This window comes from Branchiostoma lanceolatum, chromosome 8, assembly GCF_035083965.1.
Source record: "Branchiostoma lanceolatum isolate klBraLanc5 chromosome 8, klBraLanc5.hap2, whole genome shotgun sequence".
Classification (NCBI taxonomy): domain Eukaryota; kingdom Metazoa; phylum Chordata; class Leptocardii; order Amphioxiformes; family Branchiostomatidae; genus Branchiostoma; species Branchiostoma lanceolatum.
This window is the reverse complement of record NC_089729.1, coordinates 12,083,320-12,100,261: the sequence shown is the minus strand read 5'-3', so window position 1 is coordinate 12,100,261 and position 16,942 is coordinate 12,083,320. Positions and strand designations below refer to the sequence as shown.

At 39.6% G+C, this 16,942-nt stretch overlaps 1 protein-coding gene across 7 annotated transcripts in view; it reads left to right on the top strand.

Moving 5' to 3' along the window:
• The window catches only part of LOC136439660 (rab11 family-interacting protein 4-like), a 111,343-nt gene that overhangs the window by 66,281 nt on the left and 28,120 nt on the right, over window positions 1-16,942 (top strand). For 5 of the 7 annotated variants that reach the window (XM_066435156.1, XM_066435155.1, XM_066435159.1 and 2 more), the window contains exons 3-4: window positions 1,094-1,200; window positions 12,827-12,993. In XM_066435156.1, the coding sequence (XP_066291253.1) occupies window positions 1,094-1,200; window positions 12,827-12,993 (274 nt within the window). Of the gene's footprint in view, window positions 1-1,093; window positions 1,201-2,270; window positions 2,335-3,467; window positions 3,669-12,826; window positions 12,994-16,942 lie in introns of those variants that run through there. The other 2 variants (XM_066435162.1, XM_066435160.1) reach the window with 2 other exon arrangements.

The following is a 16,942-nucleotide window of genomic DNA, read 5'->3' as shown; positions in this document are numbered from 1 at the left end:
TGAAACTTAAATTTCACTACTATTTGGTTATTACTGTCAGATAGTATATGTTACAATAGTGTAGATGTTTTTCTTTTTGTCAAGTGCCACACATTTAACATAATTTCTGCTTTCAACTGTATACTACATGTTTAAAGTAATACGCATGCAGATTTAGATTTTTCAACCCTAGAGTTAGACACACATACATGTCGGGTCACTAAAAGTGCAGCTTTTCGTACTACATTTGATTTACAGTGTTGTCTCCTTGGTCTTTTAGCTGTAGCTTTGCCAGCTGAGTTTCCTAAAATGTCAAAGATTCAAGAATCAACTGGAAATATGATGATATGGCCCTCTAGCAGGGTTTGAAAAACTGACCCCCATGCACCAGTGCCAGTAGTAGTACTAGTACATATCACAATTTGGCTATTTCTGGTCTGAGTGGGTTTGCAACAAAATGACGCAAATCCGTTTTCATGGCACGTTATCTACATTTGAAATGGCAATGATTGCTGTATATGAATGCAATTTGTGCTTCCAAATATAGGACTGTATGGTTGCACTAAGGCTGTAATTGTGGTACGTTCAATTTCCTAGGAACCGTAATGGTAGTTCTATCCTGATGTACGTCCATTTTACGTCATACGCCAGACTCTGCATTACTGGCATTGTGTTTAGATTTATCTCTCATTTTCTGGCCTGCCCACAAATGCAGACAGATTCGTCACAGAAAGACATTGTGATTTTGGTCCATTGTCAGCAGCTTTGAAGATATCATTCAATAATCTATACAGTGTGTGTTAAGTTTAGTTTATATTCGTGGAGCTTAAGAAGATGTGGTGGCAAGGTGAATACTAGTATTAATAGTTTGCGGCTTATTTGAATTCTCTGTTGAAACAATCGTTGACGCTATGAAAGGCAGAACACATGTTCACAGTGTGATGACATTGTGACGACAGTGCGCAGCCAAATCAGCGAACAAAAAACCACCTCGTATATTTCACGATTTACTGTGTGTACTTCAATGACATGTGATCCTCAACCCATGACCGGTTGTCACATGGTAGTCCCGTACGGCAATGCTCTTAACCGTGGTGCTCTTATTGTTCCGCAGGTGACGATTCGGGCTCGGAGGAGGCCAAGGAGGTGATGGAAAATGGTTACCATGGTAATGGCTTTGAGCTTGAAGACGAGCAGGAGACAAACAGCTGTAACAGTGGGGTGAGTCTTTTATTTGTATTGTTGTTATAATTATTTAATTTATGATTAGAATTACCCCAGGTTAAATCATCATACAGTAGCTTCTAAGTTTCCATTAGATGACATTTTGTTTCTGGTCTAACCTTTATTAGTATTAACATTTATCTGCCAGGGTGCATACAGTTCTATGAAATTACCTGCCACCCTGATAAATGCATGTAAAATGCATCTCCAATGCAGTTTCTCTGAGTATAATAATGCTCTCCTGTGTATTTTAAGAGTTCATACCTGGTAGGTACTGCACTAGAAGTCTCTCAAACACAGTTTTTCTAAGTGGCAGAGAAAAATGTAACTGGGTGGATAAATGTTAATGGGTCTCCTTTCGATGTTGTATGAATCATAATTCATTCTTGCAGCCTCATAGCTATATACTGATCAGTTCTTCCAACTGAAGTAGCCTTTTACACTTATAGGGAGAACTTGTCTTGGTTGCCTATGTACTCATGTATGCTTAGACACTCACACAATGTGCTTGTACTTTACAGGGTAAGTTTATATTAATCCGAAAAGCGAGGAGAAGTAGAATTTATCTAATGATAGTCATATTCTTTTTGTATCCGTTAACTGTACTTGTTGTTTGGTTTTGTTGTGACCTGTACTTAGCCAAGTGTGGCAGAAATGTGCAATAAAGGTCTTCATTCATTCATTAATTAATCATTTGGGACAGGGTAGGGGACACATTCATGCACTAACCTTACTGTATATTTTCAGCAGTGCAACACCTCTTGCCAACCTACCAATTGTCACCCCCTGGAGGTTACTTATCAGGGCTCGAAATTTTTCTTTCTGCTTAGGTGAACTTCTCCAATTTTACCTGAACTAACATGCATGTGCAGGTGGTATTTCGAGCCCTGTCACAGCATTTTTTCCAGCAGTGCAACACCTCTAATGCCAACCAGCAATTGTCGCTCCCTTGAGGTTGGTGTTTCCTAACCCATTAGTTCCAGGTTAGCTTCAGTTATAGTCATTATGACTCTCAGGCCCCAGGGCAGTATTTGTGCACACACCTCCCTGCACCACAGGTAGGAGGATTAGACATGTAGTACATTCTGTAGTCTCTCACTCATGCGGAAGTACCTGCGCATTGTGTTCTTGGTAAGTCTCTTGACATCTCTAACCTTATTGAATAGTGTTAAGTAGATATAGTGTTAAGAATTGTTGTATTTATTTCGTTGTACATTGTGTATTGTTACTGTCCCTTGGGTTTAAGCCCTTTGTAATAGCCAATTGGGCTAGTTGGGCAGACCTGGCTGTATATCTCACTGCCATACCAGTAAATGAAAGATAACTTTAGTCCTGTTTGATATTTTACTCCCTCCTTATGGACAAAGTCAGGTTGTCACTTGACTCCTTTGGGTGGCCTGAATCAATAGTAGAAATTGGCCACATACAGTTAACAGTAGGCCTGAGGAATTAGTCTGGTGAGCTAGAGTAGAGAGTTGGGGGTGTACCATAGATAGAAGTACCTTTGTGCGTTGCGTTCAACGTTTGCACCATGGATATAGATAATTAAAAAGCAATTCTAAACCAGATTTCTTTGTGCACTGAAATAATTATTTGAGTGTGTACTAGTAAGTTGGCCAAATAATGAACACTTGAAGTTGAAGAGAGGCTTCGGAGAAGAAAGAGGGCGCACTACAGGATATCTACCCTGGAAAATTATCCACCATATTTGGCCAACATTCCAACTTTTCTCTCAGCACCCAAAGAAGTCTGGTAGACAAATCCTCACAGTGCCAATTCCCAAGAAAGTTAGCAAGGAAGCCAGATACTGATTTATTGCGAAAACAGCATTATTTAAGTTTGCCTGATTTTTCAGTTTTTGACCGTGTTATGCATGCACGTAGGCAGGTAGGTAGGATTTTTCAGTATTTAGATTAGAAAGGCCACCTAATTCTCTGTATGGAGACAGAGTTCAAAATTACAATCTGCTGGATCTATATGTTCTGTGGTGCATTTGGGGACAAAGGTGATACCAACTGCTCCCTTTTGAAATCGGATAACTTCAAGATGTTCAGAGAACGTCTGACTCAAATTTGTCTGGCAGCACTGTCTAGATTTAGTGCTGCCCCCCTCCCCAGCAAAGGTAAATGCTTTTCTATCAGGCAGGGTCAGGTAGACAAAACACCTTTAAGCACGTGAGAAAACAATATACACCTGGTGAACTCTGCTGCGGTCAAAGGGGAAAGTTGAGAACGCCGGTCGGTCTCCGGGATATAACTCTTGTCAACAGTGCGCGGAGTGGGCAAAGTGCGAGGAGTGGTGGGGAGGAAGCTGTGTATAATGTACGTGTGGTTAGAAGAACAAACACTAGAAGGGGTGGGTCCATTGTGTGGCTGTGTTTACCTGGGAGAGTCCACAGAGACTGTAAAATAAGGACGTTTGCGCACGGCCTGTCATCGCGGGGAGAGAGGGGAGGCAATATGGAGGTGGGTTTTGTGTTGCTTTTCGGGCCATTCTGGTTGACTTGTGGCTTTGTTTTGGATTTGTACTGGCAGTGGTTGAGCGAGTTATGAGTAATGCAATAATAGAGGGTCTAGTGAACAGTGGAACTGGTAATTTGGACAGAGGTAAACGTTACCTGTACTTTGGATCAAGACTTTCGAGCTGAAGGGGAGGGGGGGCATGTAACTCATTATAATTGGTTTATGACTGTTTGCATTCAGGGGAGAAGGACTAGTGGATTGAGCATGTAAGTGGGTTGAAAATTACACCTGCAAAACCCCAGTGTGTTCCCTTCTTTTATGTTTTAACAAAAGACAGCAATTTCTGCACGTAACATTCAAACAACTTCCTGATATAGATTTCCACATGGGCTTCTCAAAGTCAAACATGATTGATCAAAACAAGGAGGTTTAAGTCTGTTGTAAACCCCCTTGATCAAAATGAAGCAACTGTTGGTATGTTAGTAACAAGCTTTGATAAGGACTTAACATTAAATCTCCTTTGAATTATCAGTAAGATTACGTCAAAAAATCTTGTTGTCAAAACATACAATTATAGAGAGAGCCTAATAAATGGATTGTTTATACAACAAGTTTTTAATGATGACAAATTTCGGACTACTGTTAGTTACTGTAACAACAGCATTTTTCAAACAACTTCAAAAATAAAGTACAGGTTTATAAGGACCATAACATTGAATATGTAGCATATCCTAAGTACGGACCAACTATGACAAGGCCACTTCTCACCCAATCGTCAGGTGTTTGTTAACTAGGTCAGCACATGCGTGCCAAAACAAGCCGTGTCTTTTTACACAGCAGTTCACACGTTTGCAAACAAACATGCAGGAGAAGTCCCACACTGTTCGCTTCACTACAGCTGACTTAGCTGACGTGTGAAAATCATTCACAGCTAATCAATTAGTTTTCCACTGAGAACGAACGTATTGATTTTAAAAGTTGCTTCAAAATAGAAGAGACTCAAGTCAAGAGTGCATTCTTTCATGGTGAGATTTTACAGAGGTGCACAGCTAACAATGTTAGCAATTGTATTATGAATATCCTCAGTATGAACCAAAGAACCAAAAGCATGTGAAGTATTCTCTGTAATCTATAACATTCTTTCGCCATGTATATGTTGATATCTGTACAGCATGTGCATTCAATCTCAAATAATTGATATAGTCCGCTGGCCTTCACTGTTCAAAGAATCAAATGATTGTTAGGGTTCTGTTTCTGCATTGGTTAAACACTGTACTCAGTCTACTAACACTGTTGAAAGAAATAACAGGAATTGGTGTCCACTTTCATGGTAATTAAGGCAGTTGAGATGGCACAAAGAACTGATAGGAAATTTTGACAAAATACGACATCAGATTTGTTTACTTCACAAAATACGAACTACTCGTATTCAACCAGTAAGAAAATAGCATTTCAAACTGTCGCAAAGTTTCATTTTGAAACAAAAGAAAGAATCATGTTATAGCAATATGGGGTATCAAAAACAAACCAGTCACATGATTTGAGTTTACCAATAGTTTGGAGGGGACCATTTGAGGATCAAAGTCAAATGTTTGTCTGGTTGTGACCTTTGACACAACAGAAGTAGCACTGAGGCAGAATGTTTGCCAAAAGTCACCAGGCTTTTAGTGGCCTTCGGGATTCTGGGAAAAGGGATTTGCAAGTAAATGTCAAGAAATTCAACTCCTGAATTCAAAGTCAAGCAGATCTAGGTAGCCATTTTCAGTTGAAATGTAAGTTGTAACCTCCATTATCCATTAAATTGCCTGCCAGGTTATGTACAGTAATCCGCCACTTTGAAAAACAGTGGGTTTGACAACTTTGAGAGATTTCTAGTGCAGCACCATATGTAGAACAGCTGAATCTTACATATCGAGACATTGATAGATGTTTCTTCAGGGCAGATATTCATATTATTATTAAACCCCACTTAATTCAAATAATGTTAAATCAAAATGTAGTCTCCTTCTTCTCTCATGTCATACTAATCTTGTCTTTTTTTGGCAGATTTCTATCAATATCACCATATCATTTCTATACAGTCATATATTGAAAATTACATATTACACAGTCAGGTACTTCTAAAAATAATTTCAGTAGGTTGGTGGAACAAAGAATATTGAACAGTTAGGAAGTTTTCTTTTGCACAACCAGTATTGTGTCTCACCTACATGTTTCCACGCCTATCAGTCTTAGACTTATTCTTCTATCAGAGCTTCTGACTGGAGAAACAATACTGGTTGTTCAAAAAGAGGCCAATATCCTGCAGTGAGGTACTACTAGTATATACATATCCCCAAATCACATGTACAGACAACGTTTGACCCTATTGCTGTAAGTACTGCCCTGCTTTAGTTAGAAGTGGACCATGACCATGTAAGGGCCACAGGGCAGTGGCTAGTTTACTCAACCCTGATCCGCCCCCATTACTCACATAGCCTCCCTGTGGCAGGTCTGTTGGACAACTTGTCACCTTTGACATGTCTTCTTATTTCAGGATGGGTGAGAGGAGAATTGGCACCGAAGATATGGTCAGAAGCTTGTCATTATTATGCCCCTATGATAATGGTCTTTCTACTTGATCTAAGTTTATGGTGTTCTATGATGTCATTATGCAACAGGTTGTAATCTGTCCTTGTGATTTTGTCTGAGTGTTAAAGACAAGTTTGCATCATGATATTATTGAGAAAGAGGTTAGGTACAATAATGTAAAGGGTAAAAGAAGATTACAATGATTCACTCCTTTTAGAAGGCGATAATTTGCATATCTCGCAGTGTTCCTTTAGTGTTGATCAGTGGTATTGTTCTCAACAGAGGGTCACTTGAAAGAAATTTTTCATGCTCATTTGCATTTTAATAGGCCTATTAATCCAGGAACTACAACACAAGAAGTAGACAATTTTTTTTCCTGGGAGGATTCCAAAAGCGCAGGGTTCTTGAGCTTTGTTTCTTGGCATTTGGTATTGTGTACCCAACGTTACAGGTTTGTCCAAGGTTTGTCTTTCATTTGTATGATTTTACCTCAGTCTGTATACTTTTGCTGAAGGCAGGACTGTCAAAAAAGATTTGTAGCAGCGCCAAAATCTATGGACTAAAACATTTTTATGTAACTAAGCAAAATCTAATGATGTAATTGTTTAAGTATCAGTAGTGGTACAAAACGGGAAGTAAACTACTTGATTTATGTGCTTATGATACCCAACAAAGAACAACGGTTTCTGGTTTACTATATATCAGGCTAGTTAACACATGTGCGTGTAAGAACGAAGAAACTCTTTAAAATATTACTAGTAAGCAGCTGTTTGTGAACAGTAAAACCAACTCTGCCAGTTAAGTTTATAGATTATATATTCCCGTTATTACCTGAGCTCTAATCGCTGCCAGTTATTTTAAGAATTATCACCTCATTATCACTGTGGCTATAATCCCACATGCACGACTGGGGGCTATTGAACTGTAATTGCCACATGTTGAGTATGGATGGCCTTCTTTTGTAGTGACTTTTCACCAAGGTATAGTATCTCATCAAAGTGCCATTACGTTCATCACTAGGGGGCCACTTCATGCTGAGGTTTTTTTTTCAAGTCACTGCTGCATACTTACTAGTAAGTCAATGTCTTATGAAGTGGGTTGCTATTAATCTCCAAGCAGATGTCTAGCTGGTACCAACTTGCTGGTATACAGAGCTGTCTCCAGGACCCGTCCCATCTCAGGATGAAATTTGCGCAATGTTGGGGGAGAAAAAAATGTCACCCCGTGGCCTGTCCCCCCCAAAAATCTGAACTTTTTGACATTATGAAATTGATAAAGATGTATTTCCCAAACAATGAATAATGAATACTGTAATCCACTTTATCTTCACGGTAGCAAAATTTCACGGTGTAAGGAAAATTGACATTTTCACTGAATTTTAACTTCACGGTGGCGGCAAGTGATCTACAGAAGGGATGTGTGAAGGAATCATAGATAGATAGATTGCAACAGGTTTTCAAGGTGATGATAAGTTCACAGTACAGGGGTGACAGTGAAAACAGTTACAGTGAAAGAAACAATAAAACTTACAGTAAGTCGGACAGAAAAAAGTGTAAAGCTGGAGAGAGCCCTGAGCCGGTATAGCCCTCCTTTAGCGTAACACACCAGCCCTATCCTGTGCACATCTAACTGCAGTCCAGGTGTTATATAGGTGGCAAGGAGTTCCACTGTACCGACATGTACTTGTCTTGTAACATCCAAGCAGATGCTGGGGTGGAAGACCACACCATTTTCTGTCAGGCTGCTTTACTGCATGGTTGTCAGAAAAAATGGCCAGTCAAAAAATGTTCCACTGCCTCATCAGTATCTGTTTGGAGATTAGGAATGTTGTTGAAGTTGAATTCTTCTCATTCTCTTTTGACCACTTGCTGTACATATGTCCTTAAGAAATTTAAGATTAAATCATAGTGTTTTTAAAGCAAATATACTGATTTTTTGGGGGATCTTGATAATCACAATCACACCCTGTCATGTTTTACCCTGTATTGTAAGGCTGTGTAAGTAGGGCAGAGACACCTTCAGTGAGATTGACAAGGCAATTAGAGGCATTATCTGTGGGAAATGTGGGGTATCCCATGTTTGAGTGGGCAGGGGGCATGCTGGCAGGCAGCTTACCTCATAACTGTCACGGCTGATGGATCAGGGAAGGACTAGTACTGCTGCTGAGGTCTACCAGTAGAGCAAGGAGGTTATATAGTCTACAAAATGTATATAACCTCCTTGTGTAGAGTTAGCCTGGTTATATCAGCCTAGTTAACAATCTACTTACAGTATATGTATTCCTGTAGACACTTATAACTGTCTCGGAAAAAGAAGTCAAACCCAAATAAGATAGAATTTAGTGTTAGTATTTAGACTAGAAAAGTCACATGCTGTACTGTTGTATATTGTCTGTCCGTCCTTTCATGTTGCATGTACTTGCAATTAGCCTACGGGCAAGAACTTGCAATAAACTTATATATACATGTAATATAATTACTCACATGCATGAGGAAGGATGTACACTAAAGGCTTTTGTTTTTTATATCCTCACCTTAGTTGCTGTGTGTATGTAGATATTTTGAGAGAGAGAGGGAGCGAGAGAGGGAAACTGAAATTGAGACAGTTACACAAGACAGAGGGAGAGAGAGAGGAGGGGGAGGTAGATTTACACACTTGACATATCGACATTGGGAGACAGTAGCCAGATATCCATCCAAGTCTAGCCCAGTCCACTTCTCTGATCACTAATCCCCCCACAAAATAATCTGGCACCTGCCAAAAGTTGAAAAGAGTTTTGAGTTTCTAAAAGTTTATTCTACTTTCATGTTCTTCATGCGAAAAGAAGTGGATGTTGAACATGGATTACCCTTTCCATCATCATGATCATGACTGAAACTTGAAAGCAAACCTTACAGCTTGATGAATGTGCTGTCCTGTCCCTTTATTGCACATGATGAATCGTCATAATTATTCGCTGTGAAGAACGTCAGTATCGTTGATGGTCCCTGAGAAGAAAGCTCCGTCCCGAAAGCATTCGCGACAATTAGTCAAAACTCCCCAAAGGAACCGTGTTGTCAGCTAGAGGGATGGCTAACATTCAGGACACCCTGTGGAATTCCTTACCAGAGGACCAGAATTAATCTCTTTGGTCCCGGTGGGCTGTACCTCTCTCTGCAGACCAGTAAGCCATTTGTTTCTGAGAGACTTTGTTTTAAACACCTTGATGTGGGTTATGGAACAATGTGTCTCCCAGGGATTGCGGAGATGAAGTGCTCTAACTGTGTGGGTTGTTACATTACAACACATCTCAGTACGTATGGCTGGAAATACTACCTGCATTTGCAGGTTAGTTCAGGAAATGTAGACAGAGCTGTGCATGTATTTCTTATAAGGCTTCTCAAGGGGCAAAAATACTGTCAGATTGGCCACATGTGATGAGCATTATCATTCTAGCATCCCGGTAAATCAGAATTTTATGCTTGTCAGAGGATCTGCTCTTGATCCAGGGGGCTTTGTCAGGGCATGGGGACACAGGGTACTCCAGAAAAAGATGCTACTATAACAACAGTACTGTACAATGCAAGGAACATCTTCAAAACCTATTTGGAGCCCTGACTTGATGCAGTTCTCTACCTGCTGCATGTTACATCTCAGCACCATTAGGTAACATCTGTGTAGTTCGCACTGCAGCATGATTGATAGAGGGTGTTTTCTTTCTGGTGATCAAACATGGTGCTAAGTGCTGCCAACAACACTTAAAACCCTGCACTCTTGAAGGAGTGATTTAAGGTCTAAGGAAAGTTGTGAGACCTCCTTGAGGCATTAGCAACTAGCAGAAGAGTGGTAGATGCATCCCGAGAGATAGCAAGGAGGTTTCTAGGGAGTCCTCCAGATTATTAGGAATGCTCCAAGGTTTCTTTTCAGTAATTTGTTAAATGAACAGCAGTAACATGAACAGCATACTCACCACACCAAATGGAGTTACATTATAGCACTTGATTACAATATTCTTTACTCAGATCTCAGCAAAAGCTTCAATAGTAGATTTGGATCAACAGTTACTCTCACATAAGAGCATAAAACCTCTACTTTTTCCCCCTCAAAGATAGAACCTAAAACATGCTTTAAAGTTTAAGCGTAACAGATCTTCAGACGTGGGACCAACATTCCCTGCTACATGTGACATATGACTGGTTCACCATTGTGTGTGTGTCTGTAGATTGATGACATTCTTTGATTAATCTTGGATGTATTGTAACAAAATAATTCTGTGGTCTTGTGATGTAAAAGAATGCCGACATGTCTTAGATCCTCGTTGACTGTCAGTTCCATCACAGTGACTGAGTCATGCAAAAATTGAACGACAGATATCTGTTTCCGAGTATTTCTGAAAGGAACACAATCCCCAGCAGCGCTGTAAATGTCAGCAGACTTCAGGTCTCCAACCGACAGCTTCAGGCAGGGATTTGACTCTCCAGTATGATCCAGTAGATGGATTACAAACCACTACAGATCACTGCCTGCCACTGATAGCATTAAGGGTGATGGTCTTAACATTGACGAGGTGTCTGACACTGTAAAGCATGGAGCATGTTATAATGGCTGTCTGGTGTAGGAAAGTTTGACAGCTTGACTGCTTTGCTGTCGAAGCGCTGCTCAAACTCACTCTTCCAACACCCTGGTAGACTGATCTATGGAATGGAGGCATCACTTTACGCATTGCCAAGATTTACCAGTCTGAGACGCAAGGTTAACGTGAGATCTCTGTGAACTCCCTTTCCAAAGAAAAAACCTGAAGTATCTGTCTGTCAAACAGGATCTAGACGTTGACTTTATCTTCAGACCTTTGAAAGCTTCCTGTGATTTGAGAGAGTCTCACTGTTGACTTGAATTACTTTGAAACATGACTCTTGAAATAGTGAACTATTACCTAGAATTTGATTTTATCTTCTTTTAGAGAAATTGGTTTTAGCTTCAGACTATACAGCTAGACGTCTTTGAATCTTTCTCTGACTCTGAAGATACTACTTTGTCAAATTGAAAGAAAGTATGACCTTCAGGGTTCCTTTTCAAGGTGAATCTAGCAGAAGTTGATTTTAGCTCCTGACGATTTCAAAACCTTTGGTAACTTCAAACATCTGGCTCTCTGTGAGCTGAGAGATCACTTCTTTGTATTCAGAACTTACAAGAAGAGACTGTTTAAAGTACATGTATTACTTTAAACTGGTAAAGCAGAGGACCTCAAAGTGTAATGCTTGAGACTTAGAGTATGCTTTTTTTAAATTTTTGATGGTGGATTGCAGCGCCGATTTGGCTTGTGTTTTTCGCCGAGCACACTAGGTCACCCCTTCTCTTCTACTAAGTGTTTTTGTGCAGCGGTTTTATAATCAAGGTTCCCATGCACATATTTGGGGAAAACAGCAATTATCCTCTGCTAGCATTTTTATGTCCCCTCTAAAGGATGATTGCAGCCAATACATTAATCATTAAATGTGTGTATTCATGCAAGGCTGTTTTCATCTTTAGATTTTTCTATGTCCCATTCATATCATTGTTTGGGAGCCCATGATGTGTTGTTTTGAGCTTATCAAAATATATATTTTTCATCAATTTCAAGTCATGAAGTTCAGGTTTTTTTGGACAGATGGAATGAAATTTTGTTCCAACAAGCAAATTTCAGTCCTGGGAAGACGCGACGGGTCCTAGAGACCTTGGACCTAGAAGAACAAGTAAACTAGATATTTTGATCAAGCTACCTGTGGGTGGGTTGAGACTTTTGAGACTCTTAACTTCCTTTTGAGACTTTCCAAGAAATTGCCTGAAGTACATGTACCACTAACAAGTTGGATCTAGCAGAAAATTGATTATCGCCCCAGTCATTTTTCCATTTCTCTCAGTAATTGACCGTACAGCCTCCTATTAATTGACTGGTACCTAAGATCCTTAGGGAAGAAGTCTGAAGGAGCTATGTGGCATATAGAGTATGCATTTATCATAATCATAAGTGCTTGTCAGCCTGAATTGTAAGCTTTTGAAGCTAAAAATGATCTGAATATCTGATCATCTGCTCACTGTTATTTGACTTCTATACCGCTGACTGTGAAGAGGAGAAACTACTTGTTGTCTCAGACGTACAGTCCTCGTTATTCATCAGGGATACGGGAGACTGGGAACAGCAGACGATAATCTTGATTTTGTGTGTGTGTGTTTGTGTGTGTGTGTGTGTATGTGTATTTGTGTGTGTATGCATGTGTGTGTGTGTGTGTGTGTGTGTGTGTGTGTGTGTGTGTGTGTGTGTGCGTGTTTTGTGTCTGAGTGTTTTTTTGTGTCTGTGTCTTATATGATACAATGTATATTCTGGGCTCAAAATACTGGGTGCACCCAGATGTGACATTGTACTCTATTTCATGTTGTGCAATCTAATCTAATTTAATCTAAAACCTTTTCCATCCCCAAAGTTTTTCTGTGCACCTTAGTTTTCAGGTTTGATGCACCAGACAGAGTTCACCTTCCAGTATTCTCAAAAATGAATTTCATGCAGTGATATTAAGAAATTAATATTGAATTAATATTAATTGATATTAAGAAATTTGCCTTCTGTGTTTCAGACCTGTGAGACGTCGGAGAGCACGTATAACGAGTATGACATGACAGACGAGGACAACGCCATGTTGACGGGCCACGATCTCCATGACGACGTGGACAGTGCCATAGGGACCACGCCCTCCACAGACCCGGACGGCTTCCTCTCTGTACAGAACGGGAACAAGAAAAGGTCGGTAGTTTTGTCACCAAGCACGACTCTTAAAGGGGCATGTTGTAGAATTTGGGGCGCAAAAATTACATTCAGATTCAATCAGAATTTGAAAAATCTACATTCAGATTCACATTTTGTAACTAATTTGTAACTAATTTCCAACATATTCTTGTCATTTTGTCTCATTTCCATCATTATTACAAGAGGAAAAAGCAAAATGTGCAAAATCTGGCTTATTTGCATATTATTTCTGGTTGCCTAAATAAGCAAGCCGTAGAACGCTAAGTTACCCGAGCCGACTGTCCCAATCACAATATGCCCCTTTACTGGATGTTAATAATGTGTTAGGAAAAATATGAGCCAACTAATGCTTTTTGTTTTAGTTTAGGATTACACCGTTCATAAGAATGTTGAAATACTACTAGCATCAAGCGATATTCAAGCCTTATTTAGTTAAGTTTGCAATTATTATAGTGCTAGGATGGCAGTTTGTACAGTATAGATTAAAACTAGCATTATATACCACTCAGTGACACAAAAAAGTGAACAGTAACAAGTTAGAAGAAAATTAAAACAGAATAAATTCTAAAGTAACGAAATATATATTTATCATAAAAGTAGTTGACTTTTAGGGGTCAAAGTCTTGTAAATTTCAATCTAAACACCTCCATTTCCTCCTTTGTTTGGCTTTCCATTTGTGAATGGTTTACCATCTGGAGTATCACCTCCTTGTTGGGTATCATGTCAGCAAACCAGTCTAGATTAGATCTTGGGCTTTGTGGTTATCAACCCTTATTGTGTTCATCGGATTCTGCTCTTTTGGATTTGACCAAATTAAAAGTTAAAAACCCTATAAACAAGCAAACAAGTTAAAAACCCTATAAACAAGCAAACATCTGGCTGTCTTTAATTGAAAACCATATAGTTTTTCAAGCCCCTTCCTTTGAAAGGTAGGGTACTCTAAATGCTCTTAGGGAACATTCAATGAAAAACTGTGATAACTTAGAAGTGGGGAAAAAGCTGTTACTTCAAGGTGAGCACACTATAATGGTCGGGATGGCTGTCGTAATGTTACTTCAAGCCTCTACAAATAGCGCTGGCCTTTTTAAGGGGCTTAATGTTATTGCCCGTATCGTTCCTCGGTGTGTCTTAAGGAATATGCGGAGAAACTCGGTAAATTATTTATCAGAAAGGAGTGATTTAAAAAAAAAGAAGTTAAGCAGAGGTCACGTTACAGTGTGGCAGAACATCTAGAGTCCAAACATGTCAGTTTTGGCTGTAATAGTTCTGAATGTTTTCACAGATCTATGTAACATCAACTGTCGTAAGTCCGCCAGGTAACCTAAGAATGCTACATTAAAGGAAAAATGGTGTTGAAGGCCTTCTCAAGAATGTCTTGAGCACCTGGATATCTGAAGTGTGCACATCTCGGTATCTTAAATGTTTTTAAATGACATTATAGTACTTGTCTTGAGTGTGGCGTCATGTGGTGTAAGTGGTAGAACACTCGGCTGTCAAACAATGAGACCGGAGGTTTGATCCATGCAAAGGCTACTGTGTCGACCCTCCTCACTTAAGTGTAGGGACTGACACGGTCGTCATACTCTATTTATGAGTGATTGCCATACATACTTGTCTAGAAGAAGAAGAAGATGAAGAAATTTAAAGATGAGACTTGTCTAGTAAGTCTCAAGGCAAACTCCACTAAATAGAGACTGATCGATGATGGTGATACTCTAGCCACAAAATCGATAAAAAGATAAGATTGAAGTGACGCCCTCAACACATTTGTGTGAAAGAATAGTACTGAAATATGGTTAGCACAAAGTCATGTTACAAAGAGAAACAACATACTTCATATTTCAAAAGTAGCTTTATTGCAAACTAAACTAAATTTTTACTAAATATATGACCACTCAATGACCATAAGACAGTTCTCCAGCCACAAATCGATAGAAGAAGAAGCGACTCCCTGGCATTAGTGCTGTCTGAGGTCCCCTTAGAGCAGTAATGGTTTACCACCTGTAGAGTCTGATTCTCACAGCGCGGTTTGATTCCCTAAATCACCACTTAGGCTGCAGTTCTAACGAATAGCTCTGTGCGAGAGTGATTTCTCTGTCGTGCAGTTTGTAGGGTCTCCCACTGTGCAGCAATATGCATCATGTCACCAAAATTACAAACGTTTCCAATAAATCTTCAACTTCGCAACAATTCACTTATTACAGAAAAAGTGGGACACTTCATCTTCCACTGCTTCTAAAAATAGAAGTCAAAAGTTTAACCCAAAAGATTTTAGTCTGTAACAGTTCTTATTTAAATTTGATAGTTAAAGGGGAGAATGATAGGATGAAAAGGGAAATGTTCACATCAACTTGCGATGGGGATAAAATGGAACTTGTTTACAGCAGTTTTGAGTTTGCAGTTGAAACTGCCATGCAGGGTTTTACTGTAAAGGGGGAAATTTTCGCAGTGGTTTTTAGGTTCGTGGTGAAGAGGTCACCTTGAAAAACATTAACATTAAAACCACCACAAAGATTTCCCCTTTCACAGTACCTGTCCTGTGTTGTAGTATGTAGGATTTCCCACTGCTTAGCAATAACCATCATGACTGTCATAAGAATACACTAGACCAGTATGTTTCCAGACCACAAATTGTCCAGATTGAGAATGATTCCTCTGTGTTATAGTTACTGTACAGTAATAAGTTTGTCTCCCGACTCTTGAGGAATGCACAGTCAGCAAAATGCATTAAATCACACCTACGAACCACTTAACAAATTGCTCAGAGCAGGAGTGACGTCTCTGTTGTGTCGTTAGTGGCTCCTGCTGTTCGGCATTGTGTGCGGCCATCAAGAAGTAGAAAATCACCATTTAGGGCCTTATTGTAACAAATTGTTCAGAGGGAGAGCAGGGCATTTTATTCCTTTGTGAAAGTTTGTCTCCAGTGCCTTCGAGCAAGGGGAGTCTGTAGTTAAAATTCCTTGGAATACACTTAATCATACACAAGCCATAGTTTGAAGAAATTGTTCAGAGAGAGAATTATCCCTAAGGGATATTAAGTTTGTCTTTTGTGTTTTAATCTTGCTTCAAGGAATATACAGTAATCAAATCACTACTCAGGCCACAGTTTGAACACATTGTTCAGAGAGAATTATCCCTTCTAACTCTTAATGATAAGTTTGTCTTCTGTGGTTGAAGCTCCCTACTTTAAGGAATACACAGTCATCAAGTCACTACACAGGCCACAGTTTGAACAAATAATTCTTTTCAAGGGGGATTCCACTATCATGGTGTAGTCCTCTGTTGGGTATTATGTTGTTCAGCAATCACAATATTACGCGCTGTCATTGAAATGCATTAACAGTATTTGTTTTAGTAAATGAAGTTCTTCTTTTTGCATACTCTATAGTCCTATAGCAAGTCATTATAGGCGAGAGATAGCACTTTGATAAAAGCCATCATGGCACTTGCTTGATATTGCAATCAGTCAGGTGTGCTTGGTGCATACTAATCAGTAGTAACTATATGGAAAGTGTCACGTTTTCTGTAGCTCATGGCTACTTTTACCTTGATTTATCTGTTATTACAGGAAAGATGATTACCGCATTTTTCTTTTGTGAAGTACCGGTAATTCCAGAATTGAAGAATTGTGTTCAGTGTACATGTCATGATCGATGTGGACGAAGCGGTCCTCTGCTCGACTCTCTGACAGCCACAGTTTGTGAGATGGAAATGCAGCCAGAGAAAATGGCATGTTGGTAATCCTGGACAAATGTCCGGCCTAGAAACCGGACCAAATACACATCACAGCGGGGAAAAGAGATCAAAGAAAAACTCCCGCAGACAGATTGGTATTGACGGGGTTCGCTCTCGCGTGATTTGTGACCTTGGCTATTAGGAAAAACGGTGATGTCTAACAGCGTGTTATTAGCCTTGAAGTATGCCTGCAGTCATGACGCGTATATTT